This window comes from Oncorhynchus kisutch, unplaced genomic scaffold, assembly GCF_002021735.2.
Source record: "Oncorhynchus kisutch isolate 150728-3 unplaced genomic scaffold, Okis_V2 scaffold3962, whole genome shotgun sequence".
NCBI classification, from domain to species: domain Eukaryota; kingdom Metazoa; phylum Chordata; class Actinopteri; order Salmoniformes; family Salmonidae; genus Oncorhynchus; species Oncorhynchus kisutch.
The window spans coordinates 40,455-62,847 of NW_022265907.1; the positions used below are offsets into that span (position 1 = coordinate 40,455).

Below are 22,393 nucleotides of genomic sequence, written 5' to 3' on the forward strand. Positions count from 1 at the left end.
TTGTTGTTTAGTAGTGGAGATTGATGATGGATTATGGAGATGTTGTTGTTTAGCAGTGGAGATTGATGATGGATACGTTGTTGTTTAGCAGTGGAGATTGATGATGGATGATGGAGATGTTGTTATTGTTGATGTTTAGCAGTGGAGATTGATGATGGATGATGGAGATGTTGTTGTTTAGTAGTGGAGATTGATGATGGATGATGGAGATGTTGTTGTTTAGCAGTGGAGATTGATGATGGATGATGGAGATGTTGTTGTTTAGCAGTGGACATTGATGATGGATGATGGACATGTTGTTGTTGTTGTTGTTGATGATGTTGTTTAGCAGTGGAGATTGATGATGGATGATGGAGATGTTGTTATTGTTGATGATGTTGTTGTTGAATATGTTGTTATTGTTAATGATGTTATTGTTGATGGTGTTGTTGAATATGTTGTTTTTGTTGATGTTGTTATTGTTGATGATGTTATGGTTGATGATGTTCTTGTTATTGTTGATGTTGAATATGTTTTTGTTGTTGTTGTGTTACAGTAGAAACACTCCACCTTGGCACTCTGATGGCAGCCCACGGCTACTTCTTCCCAATCTCGGACCATGTGCTCACACTGAAGGACGATGGAACCTTCTACAGGTTTCAGGTACTAAGATAAGATCAATGTCTACAGGTTTCAGCTACTAAGATAAGATCAACGTCTACAGGTTTCAGTTACTAAGATAAGATCAACGTCTACAGGTTTCAGTTACTAAGATAAGATCAACATCTACAGGTTTCAGTTACTAAGATAAGATCAACGTCTACAGGTTTCAGTTACTAAGATAAGACCACAGATCAGGTATAAACCAGAGGTGCTGTTCACAAATCAGGTATAAACTATAGATGCTGTTTACAGATCAGGTATAAACTATAGATGCTGTTTACAGATCAGGTATAAACTATAGGTGCTGTTCACAGATCAGGTATAAACCAGAGGTGCTGTTTACAGATCAGGTATAAACTATAGGTGCTGTTCACAGATCAGGTATAAACCAGAGGTGCTGTTCACAGATCAGGTATAAACTATAGATGCTGTTTACAGATCAGGTATAAACTATAGGTGCTGTTCACAGATCAGGTATAAATTATAGGTGCTGTTTACAGATTATGTATAAACTATAGATGCTGTTTACAGATCAGGTATTAGCTATAGGTGATGTTTACAGATCAGGTATAAATGATAGGTACATTTTAAAGAACAATATTGAAAACATAAAAATATCCTTAATTCAGTAACAGAAATGAACTGACACAAGTGATCTGGTTAAATATCCTGAATGTTCCACTATAGAAACAACAGAGATCTGGTTAAATATCCTGAATGTTCCACTATGGAAACAACAGCTGGTATTCTAGCCACGTGGTTGACTCTAGTGACTGACTGATTCCCTCTCTCTGTTAAACACTGTTCTGTTCTACTCTGATTGACGAGCTCGTCACAGACCCTTCAGACAGCTATAGTAGACAGCCAAACAAACGGCAGCTGTCAATGAGCTCCGTAGTTACAGTATAATGTCACCTGTAGGGTGTCAGTCAGCGAGTACTGTCCCTCTCTCCAACTTCCTCTTCTGGTTTTTCTTTATTCTGACTATTTTCTACATTGTAAAATAAGTGATGACATCAGAACTATGAAATATGAAATAACATTTATGGAATCATGGTGTAACCAAAATAGTTAAAGAAATCAAAATATATTTTATATGAGATTCTTCCAAATAGTTTGTTCATATGGGTCCATAGAGAGTCTGTTAGAATCATATTGGTCCATAGAGAGTCTGTTAGAATCATATGGGTTCATAGAGAGTCTGTTGGAATCATATGGGTCCATAGGGAGTCTGTTAGAATCATATGGGTCCATAGGGAGTCTGTTAGAATCTTATGGGTCCATAAAGAGTCTGTTGGAATCATATGGGTCCGCAGAGAGTCTATTAGAATCATTTCACCATGCTCTCTCTCTCGCTCACACTTTATTGGCATGGGAAACATGTAAGTGAAATAAACAATAAAAATGAACAGTAAACATTACACTCACAGAAGTCCCAAATGAATAAAGACATTTCAAATGTCATATTATATTTATATTCAGTGTTGTAACGATGTGCAAATGGTTAAAGTACATCAACGGGAAAATAAATCAACTTAAATAAAAATCAAATCACATTTTATTTGTCACATACACATGGTTAGCAGATGTTAATGCGAGTGTAGCGAAATGCTTGTGCTTCTAGTTCCGACAATGCAGTAATAACCAACAAGTAATCTAGCTAACAATTCCAAAACTACTACCTTATATACACAAGTGTAAGGGGATAAAGAATATGTACATAAAGATATATGAGTGAGTGATGGTACAGAGCAGCATAGGCAAGATACAGTAGATGGTATCGAGTACAGTATATACAGTGCCTTGCGAAAGTATTCGGCCCCCTTGAACTTTGACCTTTTGCCACATTTCAGGCTTCAAACATAAATACAGTGCCTTGCGAAAGTATTCGGCCCCCTTGAACTTTGCGACCTTTTGCCACATTTCAAGGCTTCAAACATAAAGATATAAAACTGTATTTTTTTGTGAAGAATCAACAACAAGTGGGACACAATCATGAAGTGGAATGACATTTATTGGATATTTCTAACTTTTTTAACAAATCAAAAACTGAAAAATTGGGCGTGCAAAATTATTCAGCCCCTTTACTTTCAGTGCAGCAAGCTCTCTCCAGAAGATCAGTGAGGATCTCTGAATGATCCAATGTTGACCTAAATGACTAATGATGATAAATACAATCCACCTGTGTGTAATCAAGTCTCCGTATAAATGCACCTGCACTGTGATAGTCTCAGAGGTCCGTTAAAAGAGCAGAGAGCATCATGAAGAACAAGTAACACACCAGGCAGGTCCGAGATACTGTTGTGAAGAAGTTTAAAGCCGGATTTGGATACAAAAAGATTTCCCAAGCTTTAAACATCCCAAGGAGCACTGTGCAAGCGATAATATTGAAATGGAAGGAGTATCAGACCACTGCAAATCTACCAAGACCTGGCCGTCCCTCTAAACTTTCAGCTCATACAAGGAGAAGACTGATCAGAGATGCAGCCAAGAGGCCCATGATCACTCTGGATGAACTGCAGAGATCTACAGCTGAGGTGGGAGACTCTGTCCATAGGACAACAATCAGTCGTATATTGCACAAATCTGGCCTTTATGGAAGAGTGGCAAGAAGAAAGCCATTTCTTAAAGATATCCATAAAAAGTGTCGTTTAAAGTTTGCCACAAGCCACCTGGGTGACACACCAAACATGTGGAAGAAGGTGCTCTGGTCAGATGAAACCAAAATTGAACTTTTTGGCAACAATGCAAAACGTTATGTTTGGCGTAAAAGCAACACAGCTCATCACCCTGACCACACCATCCCCACTGTCAAACATGGTGGTGGCAGCATCATGGTTTGGGCCTGCTTTTCTTCAGCAGGGACAGGGAAGATGGTTAAAATTGATGGGAAGATGGATGGAGCCAAATACAGGACCATTCTGGAAGAAAACCTGATGGAGTCTGCAAAAGACCTGAGACTGGGACGGAGATTTGTCTTCCAACAAGACAATGATCCAAAACATAAAGCAAAATCTACAAAGGAATGGTTCAAAAATAAACATATCCAGGTGTTAGAATGGCCAAGTCAAAGTCCAGACCTGAATCCAATCGAGAATCTGTCGAAAGAACTGAAAACTGCTGTTCACAAATGCTCTCCATCCAACCTCACTGAGCTCGAGCTGTTTTGCAAGGAGGAATGGGAAAATATTTCAGTCTCTCGATGTGCAAAACTGATAGAGACATACCCCAAGCGACTTACAGCTGTAATCGCAGCAAAAGGTGGCACTACAAAGTATTAACTTAAGGGGGCTGAATAATTTTGCACGCCCAATTTTTCAGTTTTTGATTTGTTAAAAAAGTTTGAAATATCCAATAAATGTCGTTCCACTTCATGATTGTGTCCCACTTGTTGTTGATTCTTCACAAAAAAAATACAGTTTTATATCTTTATGTTTGAAGCCTGAAATGTGGCAAAAGGTCGCAAAGTTCAAGGGGGCCGAATACTTTCGCAAGGCACTGTACATATGAGATGAGTATGTAAACAAAGTGGCATAGTTAAAGTGGCTAGTGATACATGTATTACATAAAGATGCAGTAGATGATATAGAGTACAGTATATACATATACATATGAGATGAATAATGTAGGGTATGTAAACATTATATTAGGTAGCATTGTTTAACGTGGCTAGTGATATATATTTTTTCCTGACACCACACTCCGAGGGCCCTCACCTCCTCCCTGTAGGCCATCTCGTCGTTGTTGGTAATCAAGCCTACCACTGTTGTGTCGTCCGCAAACTTGATGATTGAGTTGGAGGCGTTCGTGGCCACGCAGTCGTGGGTGAACAGGGAGTACAGGAGAGGGCTCAGAACGCACCCTTGTGGGGTCCCAGTGTTGAGGATCAGCGGGGTGGAAATGTTGTTGCCTACCCTCACCACCTGGGGGTGGCCCGTCAGGAAGTCCAGTACCCAGTTGCACAGGGCAGGGTCGAGACCCAGGGTCTCGAGCTTGATGACGAGCTTGGAGGGCACTATGGTGTTAAATGCCGAGCTGTAGTCGATGAACAGCATTCTCACATAGGTATTCCTCTTGTCCAGATGGGTTAGGGCAGTGTGGTTGAGATTGCATCGTCTGTGGACCTATTTGGGCGGTAAGCAAATTGGAGTGGGTCTAGGGTGTCAGGTAGGGTGGAGGTGATATGTTCCTTGACTAGTCTCTCAAAGCACTTCATGATGACGGAAGTGAGTGCTACGGGGCGGTAGTCGTTTAGCTCAGTTACCTTAGCTTTCTTGGGAACAGGAACAATGGTGGCCCTCTTGAAGCATGTGGGATCAACAGACTGGGATAGGGATTGATTGAATATGTCTGTAAACACACCAGCCAGCTGGTCTGCTCATGCTCTGAGGGCCCGGCTGGGGATGCCGTCTGGGCCTGCAGCCTTGCGAGGGTTGACACGTTTAAATGTTTTCCTCACGTTGGCTGCAGTGAAGGAGAGTCCGCATGTTTTAGTTGCGGGCCGTGTCAGTGGCACTGTATTGTCCTCAAAGCGGGCAAAAAAGTTATTTAGTCTGCCTGGGAGCAAGACATCCTGGTCCATGACTGGGCTGGTTTTCTTTTTGTAATCCGTGATTGACTGTAGTAGACCCTGCCACATACCTCGTGTCTGAGCCGTTTAATTGAGATTCTACTTTGTCTCTATACTGACTCTTAGCTTGTTTGATTGCCTTGTGGAGGGAATAGTTACACTGTTTGTATTCGGTCATGTTTCCACGTGAATGCTGCCATCAATCCACAGTTTCTGGTTTGGGAATGTTTTAATCATTGCTATGGGAACGACATCTTCAACACACGTTCTAAGGAACTCGCTCACCGAATCAGCGTATTCGTCAATGTTGATGTCTGACGCAATACGAAACATATCCCAGTCTACGTGATGGAAGCAGTCTTGGAGTGTGGAATCAGATTGGTCGGACCAGCGTTGAACAGACCTCAGCGCGGGAGCTTCTTGTTTTAGTTTCTGTCTGTAGGCAGGGATCAACAAAATGGAGTCGTGGTCAGCTTTTCCGAAAGGAGGGCGGGGCAGGGCCTTATATGCATCGCGGAAGTTAGAATAGCAGTGATCCAAGGTTTTTCTACCCCTGGTTGCGCAATCGATATGCTGATAAAATTTAGGGAGTCTTGTTTTCAGATTAGCCTTGTTAAAATCCCCAGCTACAATGAATGCAGCCTCTGGATAAATGGATTCCAGTTTGCAAAGAGTCAAATAAAGTTTGTTCAGAGCCATCGATGTGTCTGCCCCACATAGCCTGGTTCCTCTCTAGGTTTCTTCCTAGGTATTGGCCTTTCTAGGGAGTTTTTCCTAGCCACCGTGCTTCTCCACCTGCATTGCTTGCTGTTTGGGGTTTTAGGCTGGGTTTCTGTACAGCACTTTGAGATATCAGCTGATGTACGAAGGGCTATATAAATAAATTTGATTTGATTTGATTTGATTTGCTTGGGGGGGAATATATACGGCTGTGATTATAATCGAAGAGAATTCCCTTGGTAGATAGTGCGGTCGACATTTGATTGTGAGGAATTCTAAATCAGGTGAACAGAAGGACTTGAGTACCTGTATGTTGTTATGATCACACCACGTCACGTTAACCATGAAGCATACGCCCCCACCCCTCTTCTTACCAGAAAGATGTTTGTTTCTGTCTGCGCGATGCGTGGAGAAACCAGCTGGCTGCACCGATTCCGATAGCGTCTCTCCAGTGAGCCAATATGGGTTGTATTTACAATGGTGTTTGTTCTTCACTGATTTCCCTTTTCTCTCACCCTCCCTCTTCCCCCCCCCCCCCAACCATAACCCACCTCCCCTCTCAGACTCCCTACTTCTGGCCATCTAACTGTTGGGAACCTGAGAACACAGACTATGGTGAGTACAGCAGACAATACAGCAGACTATGACCTAAATCACCTAATTGTCACACACACGAACACACACACACACACATTCAACCACTGTCCAGACCAGTAAATCCAAGCTGTTCTGTTCTTCTGTGTTCTGCTCTCTGCTCTCTGCTCTGCGGTAAGTCGGCCCAGGGCTCCAGTCATCCCTCCAGATGGATTACTGTTCTGACAGGATTTCTATGAAAACAAAAGCATCTGAACAATATTCAGTTTACTGGTATACAGTTTACATTACCCTGTCTGGTATACAACCAGGACACCAATAAAACATTACCCTGTCTGTCTGTTTCCTGTCTGGTACATAACCAGGAAACCAATAAAACATTACCCTGTCTGTCTGTTTCCTGTCTGGTACATAACCAGGAAACCAATAAAACATTACCCTGTCTGTCTGTTTCCTGTCTGGTACACAACCAGGAAACCAATAAACCATTACCCTGTCTGTCTGTTTCCTGTCTGGTACATAACCAGGAAACCAATAAACCATTACCCTGTCTGTCTGTTTCCTGTCTGGTACACGACCAGGAAACCAATAAACCATTACCCTATCTGTCTGTTTCCTATCTGGTATAACACCAATAAACCACAACCCTGTCTGTCTGTCTGTTTCCATCTGGTATACAACCAGGAAACCAATAAACCAATACCCTGTCTGTCTGTTTCCTGTCTGGTACACAACCAGGAAACCAATAAACCATTACCCTGTCTGTCTGTTTCCTATCTGGTATACAACCAGGAAACCAATAAACTAATACCCTGTCTGTCAAACTAAATCTTATTGTATTTGTCACATACACGTGTTTAGCAGATGTTATTGTAGCGAAATGCTTGTGTTTGTAGCTCCAACTGTGCAGCAATATCTAACTAAATGCTTGTGTTTGTAGCTCCAACTGTGCAGCAATATCTAACTAAATGCTTGTGTTTGTAGCTCCAACTGTGCAGTAATATCTAACAATTCACAACAATACACACAACCTAAAAGTCAAATAATGGAATTAAGGAATATATGAATATTAGGATGAGCAATGTCAGAGTGGCATAGACTAAAATACAGTAGAATACAGTATATACATATGAGATGAGTAAAGCATAGACTAAAATACAGTAGAATAGAATACAGTATATACATATGAGATGAGTAATGCATAGACTAAGATACAGTAGAATAGAATACAGTATATACATATGAGATGAGTAATACATAGACTAAGGTACAGTAGAATAGAATACAGTATATACATACGAGATGAGTAATGCATAGACTAAGATACAGTAGAATACAGTATATACATATGAGATGAGTAAAGCAAAAATATGTAAACATTATTAAAGTGTTCCATTATTAAAGTGGCCAGTGATTTCAAGTCATATGGGTCAGCAGCCTCTAATGTGCAGGATTACGTAACCGGGTGGAAGCCGCCTAGTGATGGCTGTTTAACAGTCTGGTGGCCTTAAGATAGAAGCGGATTTTCAGTCTCTCGGTCACAGCTTTGATGCACCTGTACTGACCTCGCCTTCTGGATGATAGCGGGGTGAACAGGCAAAGGCTCGGGTAGTTGATGTCCTTGATGATGTTCTTGGCCTTCCTGTGACATCGGGTGCTGTAGGTGTTCTGGAGGGCAGGTAGTTTGCCCCCGGTGATGCATTGGGCAGACCGCACATCCCTCTGGAGAACTCTGCCGTTGCAAGCAGTGCAGTTGCCGTATAAGGCGGTGATACAGCCCAACAGGATGCTCTCAATTGTGCATCTGTAAAGGTTTGTGAGGGTTTTAGGTGCCAAGTCAAATTTCTTCTCCTAAGGTTGAAGAGCCGCTGTTGCTCCTTCTTCACAACACTGTCTGTGTGGGAGGACCATTTTAGATTGTCAGTGATGTGTACGTGGAGGAACTTGAAGCTTTCCACCTTCTCCACTGCGGTCCCGTTGATGTGGGTAGCGAGGGCTCCTTCTGCCATTTCCTGAAGTACACGATCATCTTTGTTTTGTTGACGTTGAGTGAGAGGTTATTTTCCTGGCACAACTCCGCCAGGGCCCTCACCGCCTCTCGTTATTGTTGGTAATCAGGCCTATTACTGTAGTGTCTTCTGCAAACTTGATGATTGAGTTGGAGGCGTGCATGGCCACGCAGTCATGGGTGAACAGGGAGTACAGGAGGGGACTCAGCACACACCCTTGTGGGGCCCCCGTGTTGAAGATCAGCGAAATGGAGGTGTTGTTTCCTACCTTCAACCCTTGTGGGCAGCCCGTCAGGAAGTCCAGGATCCAGTTGCACAGGGCGGGGTTTCCTACACAGGGCCCCAAGCTTAATGCTGAGCTTGGAGTGCACTATGGTGTTGATTGCTGAGCTATAGTCAATGAACAGCATTCTTACATAGGTGTTCCTCTTATCCAGATGGAATAGGGCAGTGTGTAGTGTGATGGCAATTACACCGTCTGTGGATCTATTGGGGAGGTAAGCAAATTGGAGTGGGTCTAGTGTTTCCGGGATGATGGTGTTGGTGTGCGCCATGACCAGTCTTTCAAAGCACTTCATGGCTACCGACGTGAGTGCTACGGGGCAGTAGTCATTTAAATAGGTTACCTTCGCATTCTTGGGCACAGGGACTATGGTGGTCGGCTTGAAATGTGGCTATTACAGACCTGGTCAGGGAGAGATTGAAAATGGCAGTGAAGACACTTTCCAGTTGGTCTGCGCATGCTCTGAGTACATGCCCTTTTAACAGCTGGTGCTCTCATGCATGCTTCAGTGTTGCTTGCCTCGAAGTGAGCATAAAGAGGCATTTAGCTCGTCTGGTAGGCCCGCATCCTTGCGCAGCCCGTGGCTGGTAGTCCATAATAGTTTGAAAGCCCTGCCACATTCGACGAGCGTCAGAGCCAGTGTAGTAGGATTCAAACTTAGTCCTGTATTGAGGCTTTGCCTGTTTGATGGTTAGTCTGAATAGTGGGATTTCTTATAAGCGTCTGGATTAGTGTCCCGCTCCTTGAAAGCAGCAGCTCTAGCATCTAGCTCAGTGCAGATGTCTGTAATCCATGGCTTCTGGTTGGGGTATGTGCAGTACGTACGGTCACTGTGGGGACGATGTTGTCAATGCACTTATTGATGAAGCCGGTGACTGAGGTGGTGTACTTCTCAATACCATTGGAGGAATCCCGGAACATATTCCAGTCTGTGCTAGCAAAACAGTCCTGTAGCGTAGCATCCGTGTCAACTGACCACTTCCGTATTGAGCGAGTCACTTCCTGCTTTAGTGTTTGCTTGTAAGCAGGAAGATAGAGTTATGGTCAGATTTGCCAAATGGAGGGCTAGGGATAACTGTGTATGCACCTCTGTTTGTGGAGTAAAGGTAGTCTAGAGTTTTTTCTGTGACATGCTGATAGAAATTATGTAAAATGGATCTAAGTTTGCCTGCATTAAAGTCCCTGGCCACTAGGAGTGGCGCTTCTGGGTGAGCGTTTTCTTGTTTGATTATGGCCTTGCACAGCTGGTTGAGTGGCCTTATACAGCTGGTTGAGTGTGGTCTTAGCACCAGCATCAGTTTGTGGTGGTAAAAAGATGGCTACGAATAATATAGATGAGAGCTCTCTATGTATGATAGTGTGGTCTACAGCTTATCATGCGGTACTCTACCTCAGGTGAGCAATACCTCCAGACTTCCTTAATATATGACATTGCACACCAGCTGTTATTGATAAATTGAAAACCCAATTACAGTTTTGAATATCTGATGAAGTGGACTGTAGGATAGCTTGGGGATAGATGAAGTGGACTGTAGGATAGCTTGGGGATAGATGAAGTGGACTGTAGGATAGCTTGGGGATAGATGAAGTGGACTGTAGGATAGCTTGGGGATAGATGAAGTGGACTGTAGGATAGCTTGGGGATAGATGAAGTGGACTGTAGGATAGCTTGGGGATAGCTGAAGTGGACTGTAGGATAGCTTGGGGATAGATGAAGTGGACTGTAGGATAGCTTGGGGATAGATGAAGTGGACTGTAGGATAGCTTGGGGATAGATGAAGTGGACTGTAGGATAGCTTGGGGATAGATGAAGTGGACTGTAGGATAGCTTGGGGATAAATGAAGTGGACTGTAGGATAGCTTGGGGATAGATGAAGTGGACTGTAGGATAGCTTGGGGATAGATGAAGTGGACTGTAGGATAGCTTGGGGATAGATGAAGTGGACTGTAGGATAGCTTGGGGATAGATGAAGTGGACTGTAGGATAGCTTGGGGATAGATGAAGTGGACTGTAGGATAGCTTGGGGATAGATGAAGTGGACTGTAGGATAGCTTGGGGATAGATGAAGTGGACTGTAGGATAGCTTGGGGATAGATGAAGTGGACTGTAGGATAGCTTGGGGATAGCTGAAGTGGACTGTAGGATAGCTTGGGGATAGCTGAAGTGGACTGTAGGATAGCTTGGGGATAGCTGAAGTGGACTGTAGGATAGCTTGGGGATAGCTGAAGTGGGCTGTAGGATAGCTTGGGGATAAATTAAGTGGACTGTAGGATAGCTTGGGGATAGATGAAGTGGACTGTAGGATAGCTTGGGGATAGATGAAGTGGACTGTAGGATAGCTTGGGGATAGATGAAGTGGACTGTAGGATAGCTTGGGGATAGATGAAGTGGACTGTAGGATAGCTTGGGGATAGCTGAAGTGGACTGTAGGATAGCTTGGGGATAGATGAAGTGGACTGTAGGATAGCTTGGGGATAGATGAAGTGGACTGTAGGATAGCTTGGGGATAGATGAAGTGGACTGTAGGATAGCTTGGGGATAGATGAAGTGGACTGTAGGATAGCTTGGGGATAAATGAAGTGGACTGTAGGATAGCTTGGGGATAGATGAAGTGGACTGTAGGATAGCTTGGGGATAGATGAAGTGGACTGTAGGATAGCTTGGGGATAGATGAAGTGGACTGTAGGATAGCTTGGGGATAGCTGAAGTGGACTGTAGGATAGCTTGGGGATAGCTGAAGTGGACTGTAGGATAGCTTGGGGATAGATGAAAGTGGACTGTAGGATAGCTTGGGGATAGATGAAGTGGACCTGTAGGATAGCTTGGGGATAGATGAAGTGGACTGTAGGATAGCTTGGGGATAAATGAAGTGGACTGTAGGATAGCTTGGGGATAGATGAAGTGGACTGTAGGATAGCTTGGGGATAGATGAAGTGGGACTGTAGGATAGCTTGGGGATAGATGAAGTGGACTGTAGGATAGCTTGGGGATAGATGAAGTGGACTGTAGGATAGCTTGGGGATAGATGAAGTGGACTGTAGGATAGCTTGGGATAGATGAAGTAGACTGTAGGATAGCTTGGGGATAGATGAAGTGGACTGTAGGATAGCTTGGGGATAGATGAAGTGGACTGTAGGATAGCTTGGGGATAGATGAAGTGGACTGTAGGATAGCTTGGGGATAGATGAAGTGGACTGTAGGATAGCTTGGGGATAGATGAAGTGGACTGTAGGATAGCTTGGGGATAGATGAAGTGGACTGTAGGATAGCTTGGGGATAGATGAAGTGGACTGTAGGATAGCTTGGGGATAGATGAAGTGGACTGTAGGATAGCTTGGGGATAGATGAAGTGGACTGTAGGATAGCTTGGGGATAGATGAAGTGGACTGTAGGATAGCTTGGGGATAGATGAAGTGGACTGTAGGATAGCTTGGGGATAGATGAAGTGGGACTGTAGGATAGCTTGGGGATAGATGAAGTGGACTGTAGGATAGCTTGGGGATAGATGAAGTGGACTGTAGGATAGCTTGGGGATAGATGAAGTGGACTGTAGGATAGCTTGGGGATAGATGAAGTGGACTGTAGGATAGCTTGGGGATAGATGAAGTGGACTGTAGGATAGCTTGGGGATAGATGAAGTGGACTGTAGGATAGCTTGGGGATAGATGAAGTGGACTGTAGGATAGCTTGGGGATAGATGAAGTGGACTGTAGGATAGCTTGGGGATAGATGAAGTGGACTGTAGGATAGCTTGGGGATAGATGAAGTGGACTGTAGGATAGCTTGGGGATAGATGAAGTGGACTGTAGGATAGCTTGGGGATAGATGAAGTGGACTGTAGGATAGCTTGGGGATAGATGAAGTGGACTGTAGGATAGCTTGGGGATAGATGAAGTGGACTGTAGGATAGCTTGGGGATAGATGAAGTGGACTGTAGGATAGCTTGGGGATAGCTGAAGTGGACTGTAGGATAGCTTGGGGATAGATGAAGTGGACTGTAGGATAGCTTGGGGATAGATGAAGTGGACTGTAGGATAGCTTGGGGATAGATGAAGTGGACTGTAGGATAGCTTGGGGATAGATGAAGTGGACTGTAGGATAGCTTGGGGATAGATGAAGTGGACTGTAGGATAGCTTGGGGATAGATGAAGTGGACTGTAGGATAGCTTGGGGATAGATGAAGTGGACTGTAGGATAGCTTGGGGATAGATGAAGTGGACTGTAGGATAGCTTGGGGATAGATGAAGTGGACTGTAGGATAGCTTGGGGATAGAATGAAGTGGACTGTAGGATAGCTTGGGGATAGATGAAGTGGACTGTAGGATAGCTTGGGGATAGATGAAGTGGACTGTAGGATAGCTTGGGGATAGATGAAGTGGACTGTAGGATAGCTTGGGGATAGATGAAGTGGACTGTAGGATAGCTTGGGGATAGATGAAGTGGACTGTAGGATAGCTTGGGGATAGATGAAGTGGACTGTAGGATAGCTTGGGGATAAATGAAGTGGACTGTAGGATAGCTTGGGGATAGATGAAGTGGACTGTAGGATAGCTTGGGGATAGATGAAGTGGACTGTAGGATAGCTTGGGGATAGATGAAGTGGACTGTAGGATAGCTTGGGGATAGATGAAGTGGACTGTAGGATAGCTTGGGGATAGATGAAGTGGACTGTAGGATAGCTTGGGGATAGATGAAGTGGACTGTAGGATAGCTTGGGGATAGATGAAGTGGACTGTAGGATAGCTTGGGGATAGATGAAGTGGACTGTAGGATAGCTTGGGGATAGATGAAAGTGGACTGTAGGATAGCTTGGGGATAGATGAAGTGGACTGGAGGATAGCTTGATAGCTTGGGGATAGATGAAGATGTAGGATAGCTTGGGGATAGATGAACGTGGACTGTAGGATAGCTTGGGGATAAATGAAGTGGACTGTAGGATAGCTTGGGGATAGATGAAGTGGACTGTAGGATAGCTTGGGGATAGATGAAGTGGACTGTAGGATAGCTTTGGGGATAGATGAAGTGGACTGTAGGATAGCTTGGGGATAGATGAAGTGGACTGTAGGATAGCTTGGGGATAAATGAAGTGGACTGTAGGATAGCTTGGGGATAGATGAAGTGGACTGTAGGATAGCTTGGGGGATAGATGAAGTGGACTGTAGGATAGCTTGGGGATAGATGAAGTGGACTGTAGGATAGCTTGGGGATAGATGAAGTGGACTGTAGGATAGCTTGGGGATAAATGAAGTGGACTGTAGGATAGCTTGGGGATAAATGAAGTGGACTGTAGGAATAGCTTGGGGATAGATGAAGTGGGACTGTAGGATAGCTTGGGGATAGATGAAGTGGACTGTAGGATAGCTTGGGGATAGATGAAGTGGACTGTAGGATAGCTTGGGATAGCTGAAGTGGACTGTAGGATAGCTTGGGGATAGATGAAGTGGACTGTAGGATAGCTTGGGGATAGATGAAGTGGACTGTAGGATAGCTTGGGGATAGATGAAGTGGACTGTAGGATAGCTTGGGGATAAATGAAGTGGACTGTAGGATAGCTTGGGGATAGCTGAAGTGGACTGTAGGATAGCTTGGGGATAGATGAAGTGGACTGTAGGATAGCTTGGGGATAGCTGAAGTGGACTGTAGGATAGCTTGGGGATAGATGAAGTGGACTGTAGGATAGTTTGGGGATAGATGAAGTGGACTGTAGGATAGCTTGGGGATAAATGAAGTGGACTGTAGGATAGCTTGGGGATAGCTGAAGTGGACTGTAGGATAGCTTGGGGATAGATGAAGTGGACTGTAGGATAGCTTGGGGATAGATGAAGTGGACTGTAGGATAGCTTGGGGATAAATGAAGTGGACTGTAGGATAGCTTGGGGATAAATGAAGTGGACTGTAGGATAGCTTGGGGATAGATGAAGTGGACTGTAGGATAGCTTGGGGATAGATGAAGTGGACTGTAGGATAGCTTGGGGATAGATGAAGTGGGACTGTAGGATAGCTTTGGGGATAGATGAAGTGGACTGTAGGATAGCTTGGGGATAAATGAAGTGGACTGTAGGATAGCTTGGGGATAAATGAAGTGGACTGTAGGATAGCTTGGGGATAAATGAAGTGGACTGTAGGATAGCTTGGGGATAAATGAAGTGGACTGTAGGATAGCTTGGGGATAGATGAAGTGGACTGTAGGATAGCTTGGGGATAGATGAAGTGGACTGTAGGATAGCTTGGGGATAGATGAAGTGGACTGTAGGATAGCTTGGGATAGCTGAAGTGGACTGTAGGATAGCTTGGGGATAGCTGAAGTGGACTGTAGGATAGCTTGGGGATTGATGAAGTGGACTGTAGGATAGCTTGGGGATAGATGAAGTGGACTGTAGGATAGCTTGGGGATAAATGAAGTGGACTGTAGGATAGCTTGGGGATAGCTGAAGTGGACTGTAGGATAGCTTGGGGATAGCTGAAGTGGACTGTAGGATAGCTTGGGGATAGATGAAGTGGACTGTAGGATAGCTTGGGGATAGCTGAAGTGGACTGTAGGATAGCTTGGGGATAGATGAAGTGGACTGTAGGATAGTTTGGGGATAGATGAAGTGGACTGTAGGATAGCTTGGGGATAAATGAAGTGGACTGTAGGATAGCTTGGGGATAGCTGAAGTGGACTGTAGGATAGCTTGGGGATAGATGAAGTGGACTGTAGGATAGCTTGGGGATAGATGAAGTGGACTGTAGGATAGCTTGGGGATAAATGAAGTGGACTGTAGGATAGCTTGGGGATAAATGAAGTGGACTGTAGGATAGCTTGGGGATAGATGAAGTGGACTGTAGGATAGCTTGGGGATAGATGAAGTGGACTGTAGGATAGCTTGGGGATAAATGAAGTGGACTGTAGGATAGCTTGGGGATAGCTGAAGTGGACTGTAGGATAGCTTGGGGATAGCTGAAGTGGACTGTAGGATAGCTTGGGATAGATGAAGTGGACTGTAGGATAGCTTGGGGATAATGAAGTGGACTGTAGGATAGCTTGGGGATAGATGAAGTGGACTGTAGGATAGCTTGGGGATAGATGAAGTGGACTGTAAGGATAGCTTGGGGATAGATGAAGTGGACTGTAGGATAGCTTGGGGATAGATGAAGTGGACTGTAGGATAGCTTGGGGATAAATGAAGTGGACTGTAGGATAGCTTGGGGATAGATGAAGTGGACTGTAGGATAGCTTGGGGATAGATGAAGTGGACTGTAGGATAGCTTGGGGATAGATGAAGTGGACTGTAGGATAGCTTGGGGATAGATGAAGTGGACTGTAGGATAGCTTGGGGATAAATGAAGTGGACTGTAGGATAGCTTGGGGATAAATGAAGTGGACTGTAGGATAGCTTGGGGATAGATGAAGTGGACTGTAGGATAGCTTGGGATAGATGAAGTGGACTGTAGGATAGCTTGGGGATAGATGAAGTGGACTGTAGGATAGCTTGGGATAGCTGAAGTGGACTGTAGGATAGCTTGGGGATAGATGAAGTGGACTGTAGGATAGCTTGGGGATAGATGAAGTGGACTGTAGGATAGCTTGGGGATAAATGAAGTGGACTGTAGGATAGCTTGGGGATAAATGAAGTGGACTGTAGGATAGCTTGGGGATAGCTGAAGTGGACTGTAGGATAGCTTGGGGATAGATGAAGTGGACTGTAGGATAGCTTGGGGATAGCTGAAGTGGACTGTAGGATAGCTTGGGGATAGATGAAGTGGACTGTAGGATAGTTTGGGGATAGATGAAGTGGACTGTAGGATAGCTTCGGGATAAATGAAGTGGACTGTAGGATAGCTTGGGGATAGCTGAAGTGGACTGTAGGATAGCTTGGGGATAGATGAAGTGGACTGTAGGATAGCTTGGGGATAGATGAAGTGGACTGTAGGATAGCTTGGGGATAAATGAAGTGGACTGTAGGATAGCTTGGGGATAAATGAAGTGGACTGTAGGATAGCTTGGGGATAGATGAAGTGGACTGTAGGATAGCTTGGGGATAGATGAAGTGGACTGTAGGATAGCTTGGGGATAGATGAAGTGGACTGTAGGATAGCTTGGGGATAGATGAAGTGGACTGTAGGATAGCTTGGGGGATAAATGAAGTGGACTGTAGGATAGCTTGGGGATAAATGAAGTGGACTGTAGGATAGCTTGGGGATAAATGAAGTGGACTGTAGGATAGCTTGGGGATAAATGAAGTGGACTGTAGGATAGCTTGGGGATAGATGAAGTGACTGTAGGATAGCTTGGGGATAGATGAAGTGGACTGTAGGATAGCTTGGGGATAGATGAAGTGGACTGTAGGATAGCTTGGGGATAGCTGAAGTGGACTGTAGGATAGCTTGGGGATAGCTGAAGTGGACTGTAGGATAGCTTGGGGATTGATGAAGTGGACTGTAGGATAGCTTGGGGATAGATGAAGTGGACTGTAGGATAGCTTGGGGATAAATGAAGTGGACTGTAGGATAGCTTGGGGATAGCTGAAGTGGACTGTAGGATAGCTTGGGGATAGCTGAAGTGGACTGTAGGATAGCTTGGGGATAGATGAAGTGGACTGTAGGATAGCTTGGGGATAGCTGAAGTGGACTGTAGGATAGCTTGGGGATAGATGAAGTGGACTGTAGGATAGTTTGGGGATAGATGAAGTGGACTGTAGGATAGCTTGGGGATAAATGAAGTGGACTGTAGGATAGCTTGGGGATAGCTGAAGTGGACTGTAGGATAGCTTGGGGATAGATGAAGTGGACTGTAGGATAGCTTGGGGATAGATGAAGTGGACTGTAGGATAGCTTGGGGATAAATGAAGTGGACTGTAGGATAGCTTGGGGATAAATGAAGTGGACTGTAGGATAGCTTGGGGATAGATGAAGTGGACTGTAGGATAGCTTGGGGATAGATGAAGTGGACTGTAGGATAGCTTGGGGATAAATGAAGTGGACTGTAGGATAGCTTGGGGATAGCTGAAGTGGACTGTAGGATAGCTTGGGGATAGCTGAAGTGGACTGTAGGATAGCTTGGGGATAGCTGAAGTGGACTGTAGGATAGCTTGGGGATAAACGAAGTGGACTGTAGGATAGCTTGGGGATAGATGAAGTGGACTGTAGGATAGCTTGGGGATAAATGAAGTGGACTGTAGGATAGCTTGGGGATAGATGAAGTGGACTGTAGGATAGCTTGGGGATAGATGAAGTGGACTGTAGGATAGCTGGGGATAAATTAAGTGGACTGTAGGATAGCTTGGGGATAAATTAAGTGGACTGTAGGATAGCTTGGGGATAAATGAAGTGGACTGTAGGATAGCTTGGGGATAAATGAAGTGGACTGTAGGATAGCTTGGGGATAAATGAAGTGGACTGTAGGATACCTTGGGGATAGCTGAAGTGGACTGTAGGATAGCTTGGGGATAGATGAAGTGGACTGTAGGATAGCTTGGGGATAGATGAAGTGGACTGTAGGATAGCTTGGGGATAGATGAAGTGGACTGTAGGATAACTTGGGGATAGATGAAGTGGACTGTAGGATAGCTTGGGGATAGATCAAATCAAAATCAAATGTATTCAAATGCATCAGCTGATATCTCAAAGTGCTGTACAGAAACCCAGCCTAAAACCCCAAACAGCAAGCAATGCAGAGGTCGAGACAGCAGGGTAGAATGTCTATAACACAATATTTCTCCTGACTGACTGTTTCTGCTGACTGTTATCTGACTGTTCTCTGACTAACTGTTTCTGCTCTCTGACTTATTGTTTCTGACTAATTGACTGTTTCTCACTAATTGATTGTTTTCTGACTGACTGTTTCTGCTGACTGTTCTCTGACAAACTGTTTTTCACCTCTGTCCCTTTCAGCTGTTTACCTCTGCAAAAGAACAATGCAAAACAAAGCCCGCCTGGAGCTGGCTGACTACGAAGCTGTAAGCTCCCTCCTCTTCCCTCCCTCCTCCTCCCCCCACCTCTTCCCTCCCCCCTCCCCTCCCACCTCTTCCCTCCCTCCTCCTCCTCCCCCCACCTCTTCCCTCCCTCCCTCCCTCCCACCTCTTCCCTCCCTCCTCCTCCCACCTCTTCCCTCCCTCCCTCCCCCTCCCCTCCCACCTCTTCCCTCCCTCCTCCTCCTCCTCCCCCCACCTCTTCCCTCCCTCCTCCTCCTCCTCCCACCTCTTCCCTCCCTCCTCCTCCTCCCCCCACCTCTTCCCTCCCTCCTCCTCCTCCTCCCCCCACCTCTTCCCTCCCTCCTCCTCCTCCCACCTCTTCCCTCCCTCCTCCTCCTCCCCCCACCTCTTCCCTCCCTCCTCCTCCTCCCCCCACCTCTTCCCTCCCTCCTCCTCCTCCTCCCCCACCTCTTCCCTCCCCCTCCCCTCCCACCTCTTCCCTCCCACCTCTTCCCTCCCTCCTCCTCCCTCCCCCTCCCCTCCCACCTCTTCCCTCCCCTCCCTCCCTCCTCCACCTTCTCCCTCCTTCCACCTCTTCCCTCCCTCTCTTCACCTCCTCCCTCCACCATCCTTTTCCCCCTCCTCCATCTCTTCCCTCTCCCTCCTCCCACCTCTTCCCTCCCTCCCTCCCTCCCCTCCCACCTCTTCCCTCCCTCCCGCTCCTCCATCTCTTCCCTCTCCCTCCTCCTCCCTCCACCATCCTTTTCCTCCATCTCTTCCCTCTCCCTCCTCCTCCCTCCACCATCCTTTTCCTCCATCTCTTCCCTCTCCCTCCTCCTCCCTCCACCATCCTTTTCCTCCATCTCTTCCCTCTCCCTCCTCCCACCTCTTCCCTCCCTCTCTTCACCTCCTCCCTCCACCATCCTTTTCCTCCATCTCTTCCCTCTCCCCCCCCACCTCTTCCCTCCCTCTCTTCACCTCCTCCCTCCACCATCCTTTTCCTCCATCTCTTCCCTCTCCCTCCTCCCACCTCTTCCCTCCCTCTCTTCACCTCCTCCCTCCACCATCCTTTTCCTCCATCTCTTCCCTCTCCCTCCTCCCACCTCTTCCCTCCCTCTCTTCACCTCCTCCCTCCACCATCCTTTTCCTCCATCTCTTCCCTCTCCCTCCTCCCACCTCTTCCCTCCCTCTCTTCACCTCCTCCCTCCACCATCCTTTTCCTCCATCTCTTCCCTCTCCCTCCTCCCACCTCTTCCCTCCCTCTCTTCACCTCCTTCCTCCACCATCCTTTTCCTCCATCTCTTCCCTCTCCCTCCTTCCTCCTCCTCCCTCCCTCCCTCCCTCCTCCTCCTCTATTCTACAGTCGTTTCTATCCGAGTGTAAAGAACAATCAACCAGTCCCAACATTCGATGGAGACAAGGCTGCTTAGTTTGGAAAGCAGTTAACTACTGTTTAAAAACAACTGTATTTTTCCCCTCAGAGGCATGTTTTATGTAAGAGGTAGTGAAACTATAAGACACTAGGTGTTTGTATGTTCCTGTGTGTTTCAGGAGAGCTTAGCCAGACTACAGAGAGCGTTCGCCAGGAAATGGGAGTTTCCTCCTCCCCCCACCTCTTCCCTCCCCCTCCCCTCCCACCTCTTCCCTCCCACCTCTTCCCTCCCTCCTCCTCCCTCCCCCTCCCCTCCCACCTCTTCCCTCCCCTCCCTCCCTCCTCCACCTTCTCCCTCCTTCCACCTCTTCCCTCCCTCTCTTCACCTCCTCCCTCCACCATCCTTTTCCCCCTCCTCCATCTCTTCCCTCTCCCTCCTCCCACCTCTTCCCTCCCTCCCTCCCTCCCTCCCCTCCCACCTCTTCCCTCCCTCCCGCTCCTCCATCTCTTCCCTCTCCCTCCTCCTCCCTCCACCATCCTTTTCCTCCATCTCTTCCCTCTCCCTCCTCCTCCCTCCACCATCCTTTTCCTCCATCTCTTCCCTCTCCCTCCTCCTCCCTCCACCATCCTTTTCCTCCATCTCTTCCCTCTCCCTCCTCCCACCTCTTCCCTCCCTCTCTTCACCTCCTCCCTCCACCATCCTTTTCCTCCATCTCTTCCCTCTCCCCCCCCACCTCTTCCCTCCCTCTCTTCACCTCCTCCCTCCACCATCCTTTTCCTCCATCTCTTCCCTCTCCCTCCTCCCACCTCTTCCCTCCCTCTCTTCACCTCCTCCCTCCACCATCCTTTTCCTCCATCTCTTCCCTCTCCCTCCTCCCACCTCTTCCCTCCCTCTCTTCACCTCCTCCCTCCACCATCCTTTTCCTCCATCTCTTCCCTCTCCCTCCTCCCACCTCTTCCCTCCCTCTCTTCACCTCCTCCCTCCACCATCCTTTTCCTCCATCTCTTCCCTCTCCCTCCTCCCACCTCTTCCCTCCCTCTCTTCACCTCCTCCCTCCACCATCCTTTTCCTCCATCTCTTCCCTCTCCCTCCTCCCACCTCTTCCCTCCCTCTCTTCACCTCCTCCCTCCACCATCCTTTTCCTCCATCTCTTCCCTCTCCCTCCTCCCACCTCTTCCCTCCCTCTCTTCACCTCCTTCCTCCACCATCCTTTTCCTCCATCTCTTCCCTCTCCCCCCCCACCTCTTCCCTCCCTCTCTTCACCTCCTCCCTCCACCATCCTTTTCCTCCATCTCTTCCCTCTCCCTCCTCCCACCTCTTCCCTCCCTCTCTTCACCTCCTCCCTCCACCATCCTTTTCCTCCATCTCTTCCCTCTCCCTCCTCCCAACTCTTCCCTCCCTCTCTTCACCTCCTCCCTCCACCATCCTTTTCCTCCATCTCTTCCCTCTCCCTCCTCCCACCTCTTCCCTCCCTCTCTTCACCTCCTCCCTCCACCATCCTTTTCCTCCATCTCTTCCCTCTCCCTCCTCCCACCTCTTCCCTCCCTCTCTTCACCTCCTTCCTCCACCATCCTTTTCCTCCATCTCTTCCCTCTCCCTCCTTCCTCCTCCTCCCTCCCTCCCTCCCTCCTCCTCCTCTATTCTACAGTCGTTTCTATCCGAGTGTAAAGAACAATCAACCAGTCCCAACATTCGATGGAGACAAGGCTGCTTAGTTTGGAAAGCAGTTAACTACTGTTTAAAAACAACTGTATTTTTCCCCTCAGAGGCATGTTTTATGTAAGAGGTAGTGAAACTATAAGACACTAGGTGTTTGTATGTTCCTGTGTGTTTCAGGAGAGCTTAGCCAGACTACAGAGAGCGTTCGCCAGGAAATGGGAGTTTATATTTATGCAAGCCGAAGCACAAGCAAAGTAAGTATCTCCTCCAATCTAGTGTCTCAAATGGCACCCTAACCCCTACACAGTGCACTGCTATGGGTGCTATTAGGGAATAGGGTACCATTTGGGCTGCAAGCTCATGTTGAGCTGAATTGATGCATGCAGACTGACTGGTAAAACAGCCCTTTTCCCCAACAACACAGCCTCAAGGTCTCTGCCTCAATTTACTCACAGATGTGGAAAGAGAGGAGAGGGGAGAGGTGGGGGGGAGGAGAAAGGAGAGGTGGGGAGGGGAAAGGAGAGGAGGGGAGAGGAGAGGAGAGAGGAGAGGTGGAGAGGAGAGAGGAGAGGTGGAGAGGGGAAAGGAGAGGTGGGGAGGGGAAAGGAGAGGAGAGGAGAGGAGAGGAGAGGAGAGGAGAGGAGAGGAG

The 22,393-nt window shown here is 46.7% G+C and overlaps 1 protein-coding gene across 1 annotated transcript in view; it reads left to right on the top strand.

Annotated features, from left to right (window-relative positions):
* Positions 1-535: 535 nt before the first annotated feature.
* LOC109886752 (regulator of G-protein signaling 7-like) overlaps positions 536-22,393 on the top strand; it is a gene marked incomplete at its 5' end in the record, with an annotated part of 72,917 nt that continues 51,059 nt past the window's right edge. The window contains 4 exons of the mRNA XM_031821345.1: positions 536-642; positions 6,496-6,547; positions 18,693-18,757; positions 21,922-21,998. Of these exons, the coding sequence (XP_031677205.1) occupies positions 536-642; positions 6,496-6,547; positions 18,693-18,757; positions 21,922-21,998 (301 nt within the window). The remainder of the gene's footprint in view (positions 643-6,495; positions 6,548-18,692; positions 18,758-21,921; positions 21,999-22,393) is intronic.